Source organism: Pezoporus occidentalis, unplaced genomic scaffold (assembly GCF_034315485.1).
Source record: "Pezoporus occidentalis ecotype Australia unplaced genomic scaffold, CSIRO_AGI_Poc_V1 ctg25, whole genome shotgun sequence".
Lineage (NCBI taxonomy): Eukaryota > Metazoa > Chordata > Aves > Psittaciformes > Psittacidae > Pezoporus > Pezoporus occidentalis.
The window spans coordinates 1,184,810-1,197,180 of NW_026914394.1; the positions used below are offsets into that span (position 1 = coordinate 1,184,810).

At 51.6% G+C, this 12,371-nt stretch overlaps 1 protein-coding gene and 1 long non-coding RNA gene across 2 annotated transcripts in view; one reads left to right on the forward strand and one right to left on the reverse strand.

Annotated features, from left to right (window-relative positions):
* The window catches only part of LOC134165864 (uncharacterized), a 303,752-nt gene that overhangs the window by 8,114 nt on the left and 283,267 nt on the right, over window positions 1-12,371 (forward strand). The window lies entirely within an intron of this gene.
* Window positions 1,212-10,911, reverse strand: LOC134165843 (fatty-acid amide hydrolase 1-like). The gene is made up of 15 exons (XM_062623014.1): window positions 10,644-10,911; window positions 9,461-9,574; window positions 8,664-8,807; window positions 8,222-8,355; window positions 6,830-7,036; window positions 6,362-6,402; window positions 5,687-5,811; window positions 5,348-5,473; window positions 4,128-4,225; window positions 3,633-3,729; window positions 3,299-3,339; window positions 2,679-2,718; window positions 2,114-2,222; window positions 1,650-1,795; window positions 1,212-1,557 (listed from the first exon to the last, which is right to left on the reverse strand). The coding sequence occupies exons 1-15, from the start codon at window positions 10,812-10,814 to the stop codon at window positions 1,429-1,431; spliced, it is 1,722 nt and encodes a 573-aa protein (XP_062478998.1). The 5' UTR covers window positions 10,815-10,911; the 3' UTR covers window positions 1,212-1,428.

Sequence of the window (12,371 nt, forward strand, 5' to 3'; positions counted from 1 at the left end):
CATGGCTGGCTGGAGGTGTTCACTCAGGGCTTCCAGCGTGTTTGCTGGTTCAGTTCCACTGGTATCTCCATTGTTTTGACTCCTGCACCCTGCCCACCTCAGTGCCAGGGGCAGAGCGGTTAAACTAAAGAGAGTGATGCAGTGCTTGGCTCTCCAGGAGCATGGGTGAAGGTGGCATTGACTCTGATGGGACAAGCCCCTCCAGGCTTAAGTTTTAAACTGCAAACCGACAAACCCCATCCAGCATTTTCTGTGTGGGCAAGGAGCACCTGCAGCTGGTTCAAACCTCACCCAAGCTCTTCTGGGGCTTGGCTTTACATAGCATTCAGTCCTGGGATGCCTGGAACTCACTCCCCCTCCTCCTTTCAAAGCCTGCTAATGAAGAATGAGGGTCCTAGGGGCTGCTTTCCCCTAGGCTGGGATAAATCTTTCTGCCAAGCTTTGGGAAGACCCCATGCTTCTGCATGCCTCTGCTTTAAACAATACATTAAAAACCCCAAACAGAAATCCTGCCAGAGGCTTGTTATAATCCACTTGTGACACCGCTGCACTGGAAAACACTATTTTGCCTTGTGGTATCCCTTCCCAGAGCACCCTTGGAAACCTGCCTGGAGCAGCCGGTGCTGCCAATCCTGGTGGCAGTGGCTGCCAGTAGCTGGAATCCTCACTGGAAAAACTGGCGTGGCCCCACTGCCAAATGGGAAGAGAGGGTGTGCAGGACACGCTGCGCAGCTGGCCATCCGACCCGGCACACTGCTTTATATACGCAATACCGCGAGCTGAAGCGCTTCACGCCTCTCTGCTGTGGGGAAAGTGGCAGGAGGTGCCTGAAGGAGATGGGAGTTCATGATCACTTCAGATCTCCCCTCCATGGCATGCAGGGTGCCAGCAGCCCTGCACCGTGGGAAGTGGGTCAGCTCCCTCCCTGCTTGCCAGAGCCTGCACACAGGCTGAGCTTTGACCTCGTATTGCTGGTCTGGCAGCAGGGAAAACACCAGATTTTGTCCTCTGGGAGCTGAGAACAGAGGGGGAAATCCCTTTTCCTACAGCATTCTAAGCAGGAGTGTGAACATCTTGGACCAGTCCCTGTGCCTCAGTTTCTCTGTTTGTAAGAGAAAGATCCTGTTCTTGTACTACCCTGGGAGGCGTTGAGAGGGTTATTACAATCCACTCCCATCCCTCCCCACACACAGAGACCTGGAATAACAGACTTTCCGATTACAAAATCCACTGTATTGGACAATGACAGTAAGTGCTCCACCCACCACCATGGAGTCCCCATCCCTTTTCCCCTTGCATCCCAAAGCCAGCAGCCAGCCCAGCCATCACTGCATCCTCATGGAGGGGAACACAAGTCCTGCGGCAAGTCAGACCAAAGGAGGTCCTGCACTGTTAGCTGGGATCCTGCTCCGGGTGAGCATGCAGGACTCAGATGAAACTGTTGTTCTTCAGGACGAGCGTCTCCACCTCCTTCATGAACCGGAGGCACAGCTCCTCCTGCCACGGCAAGGCCACGCACTGCACGGACACAGGTAGCCCCACGCTGCCGCGAAAAGCCTGTGGCACAAACAGAAGGGGAAGAGGGCAGGGGGATGTCCAGGGGAATGGATGAGGATGCTCGTACCCCAGGAGAACCTGGCACCACTCACCTTTGCCATGGTGCGGTCCCACCAGTCCCGAAAGTACCCCTGGTAGCCCTTCAGCTCCTCCTCATCCTCATCTGTCACCATTGTGACAGGGACCACACCAGCAGGGAAGTCCAAGGCATTGTAGAGCATGGTGTAGCTGACTGCCACTGCGGGAAACAGGGAGCTTGTAGTGCCAGCCTGCTGCAGGGAACCCCTTCATTGCTTTCTGCATATAGAGGCTTCCAGCTAACAGGGTAGGATCCAGGACTATAGGATGGAAACCTTCCCCTTAGCTCCCAAATGCACCGGGGGGTTGTCCTGGGTGTACCCCATAGGTTTGGGTTATAGATGCCGCAAGAGCTGAGCTCTTCCCACCACTGGCCAGTGCCTTCGGATGTGATGGGAGGAGGAGGAATGCTTTTCATTGATACTGAATGCCATTGTAGGGGCACGCTGGATGCACAACCCCCCATTGGCCATCCTACCTGAGAGCTTCGGAGGGTAGCCAATGCCAAGAGCTGGGCCCAGCATAGGACAAAGCATGACATCCAGGTTCAGCTTCTTCCACTGGGTGGTGAACTGCTGGCTGAACTCCTGAGGAGGAACACACTGGTGGTCAGTGGGGTGAATGTACTGTCCCATGGTCCCTGGGCACCCAGCCAGGCTCTCAGCCCTTCCCCAGGAGCAGCCATAAGGCCTGATCCTGTTAAAACCCAGCCACCTTTTGCTGCCTGGCCAACAGGTCTCCCAGCATACAAAGCACCCTCCCCACTGCTAAAAGCAAGTCTGCTGCAGCTGATGGCCTAACTTTTTAAGTATAGGGCTAACAAATTCAGGTCTGATTCAGGATCATGAATGTGTCCATGTGTCACCCTAATCTTTAAACGTGCTGAGGACTTGCACACCCAAGTGAGATCTGTTGAGAAGTGACCTATATTCCTACCTCACATCACCAGTGACTTGATCATCTCCTAACCTTGGTGGGTACTGGATCTGCCTCTTTCCAAAGAGAAATAAAACCAAAACTAACCCAGAATTGCAATACTTTACCTCAATTTCACGATGAAGACTCCAGACTTGATCCACTGTGCTGAAAAAGATAAACAAAAGCAATGAAAAGCATCAAGAAGTGCTGCAAAGACCAGCTTCAGGGGCAGGGAAGAGCATCAAAAAGCAGATGGGCACAGGCTAGCTGTGTTCATGGAGCTGCAGCCAAGGCAAGAGAGGACTTTGACGAAGTCCTGGCTTTCCTCTGCCAGGTTTCCTTTTGGTTTGGTCAGACAAGTGCCATTAACTGCCCAACACTGAAGCAAGGAAGAGCCAGCCACCCTCCCTATTTACCTTCTTTTCATCTTACAGCATCCCTCCCTCCTGGCATGACAGATGCATTAACCAGTGCTGAAGCTGACACTGTATTCATTTATCACAGGCTGCATCCATTTCCTAAGCAGGAGGCTGTGAGCCTCCACCCTCATTCTCATCCTCAGTACTAGAGCAGTTTGCCAAACCCTGCAGGGTTATGGTGTTGACATAAACTGCTCCCACCCTTGTGTCTTCTGCCTTCTCAGATGCATGCAGCTGGGGCAGCACACCTGCTATAAAAAACAGTGCTGCTCTCCAGAAGACAAACACAAATCTTCACACATTAGCTCAGGCTCAGACTTACTCACTTTGCTCTCATACTCGCTAGCATGGCTGAAAATCGAGGCATCTGAGGAGGAGAAAGTCAAAGAAAGAAAACAATCAATCCCAGCCTGTTCTCTGGGTTAGCTCCATCACAAATACAAGCTGCTGACTCAGTGCTCAAACAGGACTTGAGGGTTTTCCCCAGAGTGGGGAGAGGAGGAGCAGAAATAGCATCTCTCCCATCTGGATATGTGCCTAAGCACAGGGAGTAAGCAACGCTTAGTGACTTGTCTACAGGAAAGCCTTACTGCAATGGAAGGCCAAGTATTCACCACTTATTGCTTAATTCCATCTATGCTATAAAGAAATGGACCTTACAAAGGGTTTGGTGATCCAAGAGAGGACATTTTTCAGCCAGTTTGGAGACTTCATCAACCAGAGCAGCCCCAGGCTGCTTTCCTCCAGCTCCCCTTTGCTGAAAGACAAAAGGGCATTTAGCTGAGTAGTGTTAGGAAGCAACCACAGAAGATCACAGCTTTCACAAAGTAAAGCAATCACAGCTTTCACCAGGCCAGCCCCTCTGAACAGCATATCTAAGTGACAAAAAGAGGTTTGCTCCATTCTTGTGTTTCTCACAGTATTTATACAATATCATCATCCAGTTTCCTTACATCTGTAAAGGCTGATAACAATCCCAAAGGGACCAAGGTTCAGCTGAATCACTTTATAGTAAGCTCCCCAGTAAATCCCAGTGCATATTAGCATATCTACATCCAGTAGATCTGCTATGCGTATCCGGATGCTAGCCAGACCCTAGGGAGGATTTTTATAGACAGGTACTGATCCCACCAAACCATTCCAGGCTATACTTACAACTTCCTGAGGAAGCTGGCACCCCCATCTGCAAACACTCCCTTGACACAGAAGTTAAAGAATGCATAGTCCACATTCATGAGCTCGAAGGGCACCAGCTGGAAGGACAACAGAAGAGGAGTCAGTGGCACAAGCACAAGCAAGCTGTTTGAGAGAAGCCAGTGAGTGCTTTCAACTGGCCAAGCTGGGCTCAGGATTTCCTGACAAACCCGCAGGAAAGCCTCCCTCCAGCATTGAAGGCCACCAGGTCCTCCCCATCCCATCCATCCTTCCCTGAAAAGACTGCTCTCCCTTGGAGCAACAACCAATGAGTCAGAAGATACAGGATGGGCTTGGCCCCCTCATGTCCAAGCAGCCCCAAGGCACAAAGGTCCCTCAAAACTGGCAGTGGGTGACAGAGAGCATGAGTCTGTGCCCCCCACTTCACTCCTGATCCCTGTGCAAGGGTAAGGGGGAGGTATTCAGCCACAACCATGCCTCACGCATGGGAGATGACAGAGAGGAGCAAGAAGACAATCTCTGCTCAGCATCCCAGAAACCCGAGACCCTAGGAATGGGTCTGGGTCAATATGGGACTGCCTGCCTATATTGGTCAGCCACCTGCAACTGCCCTTTAATTTTCTCCTTAGGTCCTTGTCTCCAGATACAAAACCAGGAGGTGGCTTTTCATGCAAAATGCAGTAGATCTGTGGAACTGTTTGCCATGATGTAGAAGCAGTAAAACTGGCTTGAGAATAGACTAAGCAAATACTTAGACGACGGCTCATCACAGCCACTAAGAGAGGTGGTCCATCAGGCTCAGAAAACATGCTGACCTGACAGTAATGATACAGCACAAGGACTCTGTAAGCTCTGTGGGCACTTCCTCAGGACCCACATTGTACAGCACCTAGGAGAATGCAGATCTCAGCCAAGGTGTGAGCAAATGCACCCACAGTACAGACAAGTCACACAGCAGTGTGTCTATTCCTCAGCATGTTAAGTATTGGGGTGGGCTCCCTTTTGTGTTCACCAGCACTTAAAGAGCTCTGAGATCCTGCCAAGAACAGAAGTCAAGTTGCAGCATAAACAGTTTCTCTTTTCCAGAAGCAGCTATCTACTTTCATCAAAGTAGAGTGGATTCCAGGCCCCCGTCCTTGCCAAATTTGCTTGATGCTCACCCATGGGTCCCAAAAACATGGTAGATCCAACACACCTATTGGGTTCATGCAACATCCTACCGTGTGGCCAGCATCCTCCAATAGCTGCTTTGTCTCCCGAATGGCACGTCTCATGGCAGGGCTTGGCATGGTGAAGAAATCAGTTTCATAGTAGCCTATGCGGAGGGGCTGCGTGCTGGAATAAATCTGCAAAGCAAAGGAGAGTGCCAGCTGGATAGATGTCAGTGGCATCGGGAGCCAACACGTGCTGCAGGGTGAGCCTGGAAAGCAGCATTCCTCTTATCCATATGGCCACCCACAGGTCCCAGAGGTCTCCCCCATCAGTGAGCCACTGATGTTTTCAGCCTGAGCAACAGCAGCTCTTCTCATGAGACTTTCACCCCCTTTGAGGTCCTTTACCTCTTCATTGAAGGGAAGGGGGGGCACTGAACTGTCCAAGCTGAACATGTCCTCACACAGGAGCGCCCGCATGGATAGAGCCAGGCTTTCCACGTCTTTTGCCATCGGCCCAACTGCTGCAGTCACTGGAAGAGATCAGAAGAGAGCATTTGTGGTTGGGGTCTGTCGAGGGCATGCCCTGCCCCTGAAGGGCCTCTTGGCATCATCTGACTTAGTCTAGTGTTGGCAACTGTTCCCCATAGAGAACTGGGCTGGGGATGCTTACAGATGTCTTCTTATTAGCAAGCCTATCATTATGGGCCCAGAGCTGTTATCCATCAACGTGCCCTGACATCTCCATCTCATGATATACAAAATGAGACAAAAGGCTTTGTCAATCATGACACAAGGACAACATAAGACACCCCCTTTGACTGCTAATCCCACCTCTCACAGAGCAGTGGCACCACACAGCAATCTGGTTGTTACAGGGCGTGTTGAGGTTTGTTGTTACACAAACAGCTCCTCTAGGCTCATACACATTCTAGTTTCTCAGGAATCATGGGGTGGCTTTCTGAAACAGTGCCTGAAAAGGAACCTGCTTCTCTCTCTGAATGTGTTGGAAAAGGTCCCCCATAGCCAGCTGTGGGTCCTTCTCACCCCTGCCCTCCCTGGGGACCAGCCATCAGTTCCTACCTGCTTTCTGCCCAGGGATACCAGAAACTACTCCTTTTTTACTGCAAAGAAAAAAAAGAGACAGACAAAATACAGCAGCTGGGTAGTTTTCATTGAAGGGAAAGGCTTTAAGCAGTAGTAGGTGGTAATGAAAACACTGCCTTCCCTCTGCAGATGCAGAGGTTGGCAAGAAGGAAGGGCCAAGGGGATGTCCAGGAGAGACCCAACCTAGCCCAGAATGATTTATGCCCTCTCAGACAGGAATGAGCACCCCCTTAGCATGCAGGTGGAGAGGTTTCCCCATCTCCACTCTGGGGAAACCAATGCTTCCCTTTGTATAGCCCCCAGAAAACATCCAGGCAGAAGGGGGAAACAAGCCCTTTGTAGTTCCTCCCGAGTTCCCCCTTGCCCACAGGAGCAGCACAGCACAGCAGTCAATAGGGTGACGGTGGGTCTCATCCAGAGACATTACCCCATTGCTCACAGTACCTGAGTCTGTTCCCAGTGGGTTTGAATGCACAGATCCCACAGAAGGCAGCAGGGAAACGCAGGCTCCCTCCTAAATCCGTCCCGAAGCCCAAGATGGACCCACCTCCTCCTATAAGTGCCCCTTCTCCACCAGTAGAGCCACCGGGGCTTCTGGTGTAGAGCAGCGGGTTGAATGTCTGACCAAAGATTAAGTTATTGCAGTCATAGCTAAAGAGAGAGCAAGAGAGAGATTGCAATGAGAGGAATGTTGCTATCTGACATGGACACCAGCCACTACAAAAAGATCTTCAGAAGGTAATGAGGTAAATCATTAGTTGTTAGATTGATAACACTTCATCTGAGAGAACTTCCCAAAGCTTCCCACCAGCCTTTTCATGGCAGTCCCAGGACCTGGATTCACTGCCAGCTCATTTCAGTGTCATCAAGCCTTGCCCAGACAGCCCCTCTGGCAGCACACATACATCAACCCTCTTGTTGGAGAGCCTTCCTGTTCAGGTGGTCCCAAGTGCCACAGGACATCCAAAGCAGCCAGTACCCCACCTGAGGGGAGGCACTGCTTAGCCCCTGCTTGGGAACATGCCAAATGCCAGCTGCAGTGATATTTGAACATTGAAATCCCCCAGGAACTGGTGGAAAATCTGATAATCCCTGAGGCAAACTCTTTGTATGGCTTTTTTAGACATGTTCAGTAACTGCTGTGTCACCTTAAGGAAGGCATTTCATACGGCTTGGGCAATAGTCATCCATTCCATTTGACAGAGTTCACTTAGTAGGACCCAAGGGCAGTAACAGGGTGGCTGTTCAGCAGAGCACACCTGACCTCACCCTAGATCAATGACATCAAGAGAGGTCTTGCCAGATAGAGCAGGAGGTTTGGGGGCAGGACAATTTAAGGTCATTAGCTTAACTAGCTTCCTCTTCCATGAATATGCATTGGCACTGTACAGTTAACAGGAGCATAGAATCATAGAATAATAGTTAGGGTTGGAAAGGACCTTAAGATCATCCAGTTCCAACCCCCCTGCCATGGCGGGGGACACCTCACACTAAACCATGGCACCCAAGGCTTCATCCAACCTGGCCTTGAACACTGCCAGGGATGAGAGGTTAATTTTAAAGAGAGAAAAGAAAGTGATTTAAAAACACCCAGCACAGGAAAGAAGGGCACTGATTTCTCTCTTCTCCTTTATTTCATTTGGAGCTAGAGTTAATTTCCATCCTTAGCGTAAACGTGTTCACTTCTAAAAGTGAAACTTAAAAGACACCAAGAATGGGGACCAAATGTTACTGAAAAAGAAGGGGGGAAATTAAAATTGGACTTGATAGAAGCTCTCATTTGAGATGAGGGAAGGAGAGGTGCCACCACGCTGAAGGAATGGGGTGCCCACCTACCTGACGAGGGACTGGGGAACGTTGGTTTTGACAAACGGAATTGCCCCCTGCCTCCTGAGCACCTGCACCACCACGCTGTCCTCTGCCACGGGTTTATTGATGTTTTTTATAAACCCTAATGTGGAATCATGACCCTGGGAAAACAGGAAGTTTCCAAATGGAAGATTGCAATTCCCCCAACACCATATACATAGATATATATATAAAAGCACGTGCATGCATTTCCAACAACCCACCCATCATACACACATTGCATCGTGTATTGGTAGTAAATCTGATCAGCCTTCTCTGTTGGCTTATATGGGAGATGGACAGCAAACCGTCACCTGCCAGGGTATGCTCTCCCACATCAGCTACGACAAGGTCAAGCCAGATGCTGAGGTCAAACCTCCCCCTGCCACCAAACTTCCAACCCCAGGGATGTCGGGATACATGTGGTTACCTGGCAGTCGATGGAGTCTTTGAGGCTGACAGGCACCCCATAGAGCAAGCCCAGCTTTCCCACTGGCTTCGCTTTCTGGACCTGGGTCTCGCTTTCCTGCAGGTACTCTGTGATGCAGTTGGTTTCTGTGGCCATTTGCAGGGCCTTGGGGAAAGCAGGCAAAGCCCATAGGTGAGACACAGCCTGCAGCATTATAGAACAGCCTTCTGGTTTGCAGAGGACACTTCCTCTTTTCCACCCTTTTCTGCCTCCCCATCTGGGCAGCCTGTATCAGGGCAGCCTTTCTGTTCCTTTCCAAGACATTTTCATGCCAAACTCTAAAATGCTCCCTGGACACAGGAAGGCCCAAAGCACCATCTGGTGTGTGATGAAGAGAGGCAGTCAGCCCAGCAGGATAACAAAGGCTATTCTCTTGATTGAGCTTCTAGGGTGGTATAAAATGATAACCCCAAAATGGGAATCCAGGAGGTGATCAGGGCATTATGGAAAAAGTAGAGAATAAAAGTGGTCACTGAGTCTTTGGGGTTTCACAACCCATTTGGAAACGGAGGGGAGACAATAGCAGTGCTTTGCAACTTCTCTGTAGCTATGGAAGGTGTGGGCTCCCCAGATACTGAACTTCCTGTTCCCTTCTGCTCCAAACCAAGCTGAGAGCCGTGGCAGCAAGATGCCCAGCTCTCTCTTCACTTACAGGAAAGCATGAAGAGCCCAGCACTAACCAGTGAACATGTGCTCAGCATCATAAAGAGCCAGCCCCACTACGTGTTTAGACGCTGCCCACCACCCTTGCTGCTCACCTTGCCCACATAGGCATAGAAGACGTGCTCCAGAGGTAGGGAGCCATCCCGGAGTTTCTTGGTGAGCTCTGGCAAAGGCAGATTGAGGATGGAGACCACGTTCACAGAAGGATGCTAAGGGAAAAGTTGAACAGTCAATGACACACCTCTACCTCAGCTGGTAGGCTCCTCTTCTCCCCTTGGTGCACGCTGTAACCCATTCAAAAACATCTGCCATTTACTGGTCAAAGGCAATATATGCCTCATACCCATGATCCTCCTCCTAACAGTGAGGATGACATGAAACCTGCAGGGCCAGCAGTAGCCCAGGCTTTCTAAAGCCTTGTCTTTCTCGCCAGACTGGCTCCACCAAGTACCTGCTGCTTAAGAGAAAGCCTTTTGTGCAGCTTTGTTCAGACAGGTCTTGTCCAGGCCTGAGGGGATTGGTCTCTGCTGAATTACAGTGGGAACTGGCAGCATGGTTATAGATATTGCTCCAGCAAGAAACAAAAGCAGACTTGGGGCTAACTCTTCTCCTGGCATCACCAAGATACCCTACAGGGAAGCGCTCAAAACAGGGAGCCCCTCAGCTGACAGCAGAGAGGTCATGTTAGGGGTCAGCAGAGATTTACTCACTACCTACCAAACACCACGAGAAAAAACATCAAACCTCATCTCCCAGGCTGGACTCTGAACCGAGGGAGCACACTCCAACCACAGGCCGAGCAGTATGATAGGACTGCAGTGGGAACAGCGAGGTTGAGCAGGAGTTTGGGGCACTAGGGTCATCACATCCTCACCCTCTTCGACCCCACGAGCAGAGTCCGCGGGCTGCGTGACCGCTGTGCTGACAACACACTGCCTTTCCCCTTCTGCTACCGCCACCTCAGCAGCGAGGCCGAGCCTCCCACCGGGAAGCTTTCAGACAAGGAGCAGGGATTTCCTTCTCCTCGGTGCCGGTTACGATGTGCTGCTGCTGTCCCCAGCGCACCGGCTGCCCCACGGCGCGTTTCCCCCATCCCTGCTACAGAGGGGATCGCTGCGTGCGGGTGCGTGCCCACATGGATTTAGGACGGGAAAACAGTAACAAAACTGAACCCCAAACAGCTCCATACCAGCGCGGACACCCCCCTGCCCAGGGCACGCTAAAGGGAAGGGCGAGGAGCCGGGTGTTGAAGGGAGAAGCGCGGCTCACCGCACCCACCTGCTCCCGAAAGCGCTGCACGGCCATCTCCATCTGCACCAGGCTGCGCTCCTGCCTCTGCCGCGCCGCCTTCACCTTCCTCCAGAGCCCGCTCCGCCGCCGCCATCGCAGCAGCAGCAGCAGGAGGCTGGCGGCCGAGCAGCAGAGCACGGCGGGCAGCGGCAGCCGCATGGCGGCACTGCCCGGCACCCACCGACCGAGCGAGCGAGCGAGCCGGCCACCCGCTCCGAGGCACAGAGGCTGGAGGGAGGTGGGGAAGAGGGAGGGAAAACCTGGGGAGGATCCCGGTCGGGAGAGGTGGGGCTGCGTGGGAAGGGATTTAACCCGTTTGCTGACTCGGCAGCAGGGAGGGGATGCAGGAGCAGCTCTGCGGTGGAAGTGCAGCCCTCGCTGTGATGGGTGGGCTCTGTAGAGTCATAGGATCAATTAAGTTGGAAAAGACCTTTGAGATCAACTCCAGCTGTTACCCCGGCGCTGCCAAGTCCACCACTAAACCGTGTCGCTAAAAGCCTCATCCACGTGTGTTTTTAGCACTTCCAGGGATGGTGATTTCACCACTGCCTTTGGCAGCCTGTTCGAATGCCTCATCGCCCTCTTGGTGAAGAAATTTCTCTCAATATCCACTCAACCTCTCCATGCACAGGTTGAGGCTGTTACCTCTTGTCCTGTCACTTGTTACTAGGGAGAAGAGACCAGCCACCTCCCCTCTCCGCCCTCCTTTCAGGTAGATGTAGAGTGATAAAGTCTCCCCTGAGCTTCCTTTTCTCCAGGCTGAACGACCCCAGTTCCCTCAGCAGTTCCTCATCCAGACCCTTCACCCTCTCGCTGATCAGGTTTATTTATGCTGCTCTTCCCCAAGCAATGCTTTGACCTCCCCGTTGTTTCTCAGCCCCTCTGGGTATTATCTTCAGTAGGAGCATCAAAGAAGTGGGGGGGGATCCCAAAGTTACCCACATCCTTTGCGATTCTTAAAGCCAAGCAGCTGTGTGGGGAATAGAATAAGCATCCCAGCCTGTGCCCACCAAATTCGACTTTATCACTGAGCATGGGTGCGCCTGTGCTTTGCAAAGTTCTGCAGCTTCCAGCATCAAAATCTGACATCCCTGCTCAGGCAGGGCAGCGAGTGGTGCTGGGGCCTCCAAGAGAATTTGTTTGCCACCAGCCCCATGTGGGATCTGTCCTTAAAAAACCTTCACCGCTTGCAAAGGCTCATCAGGAATTGTTTCAAGCTATCCAGTTCAGATGCTGCCTGTAGGATTATGGAAAACCTGTTGGGAAGGATTTGAGATGTCTTCTTTCTCCGTCTGCCTCCCAGGGATGAGTCATGCCTAAACCACACCTGGACAGATGCTGAGCTAGGAAATGTGATGGAATTAATACCCCCAGGCCTGGTTTTCTTGGTGTAATTACTCAGGCCATTGCCTTTACTTCAGCCTTGAGGTCATCAGGGCAGGTGTAGCAGCACCTGGGCAGCTTGTGCCAGAGAGCGGCTCTCCTGGAGGGAAGTGCTGTGCTGTACATACACAGCATCCCGTGTCTCTTTGCTGGAGCCTTGGAAGTATTCAGCCCTCACTGAATTTGTGGCCTATGGCTTCTCGCTCTGTGTTTGAGGATAAGCAGCTCCCTGTAATCTGGGTCAAGGAAATTACATGCAAAACAGCCTTTGTTTTCCCACTGTTTTTCTTCTTTTTATTCCCTCCCCACCTCTTTCAGACTGTGGGGCCCAGT

What these genes read in the sequence shown, in the direction of transcription:
- LOC134165843 (XM_062623014.1), bottom strand. Translation starts at nt 10,814, where the DNA reads ATGCGGCTGCCGCTGCCCGCCGTGCTCTGCTGCTCGGCCGCCAGCCTC. An exon ending in CCCTTCCCTTCAATGAAGAG is followed by an intron (nt 5,474 to 5,686) that starts GTAAAGGACCTC and finishes TTTGCTTTGCAG; the next exon opens with ATTTATTCCAGCACGCAGCC. An exon ending in GGGACCGCACCATGGCAAAG is followed by an intron (nt 1,558 to 1,649) that starts GTGAGTGGTGCC and finishes TTTGTGCCACAG; the next exon opens with GCTTTTCGCGGCAGCGTGGG.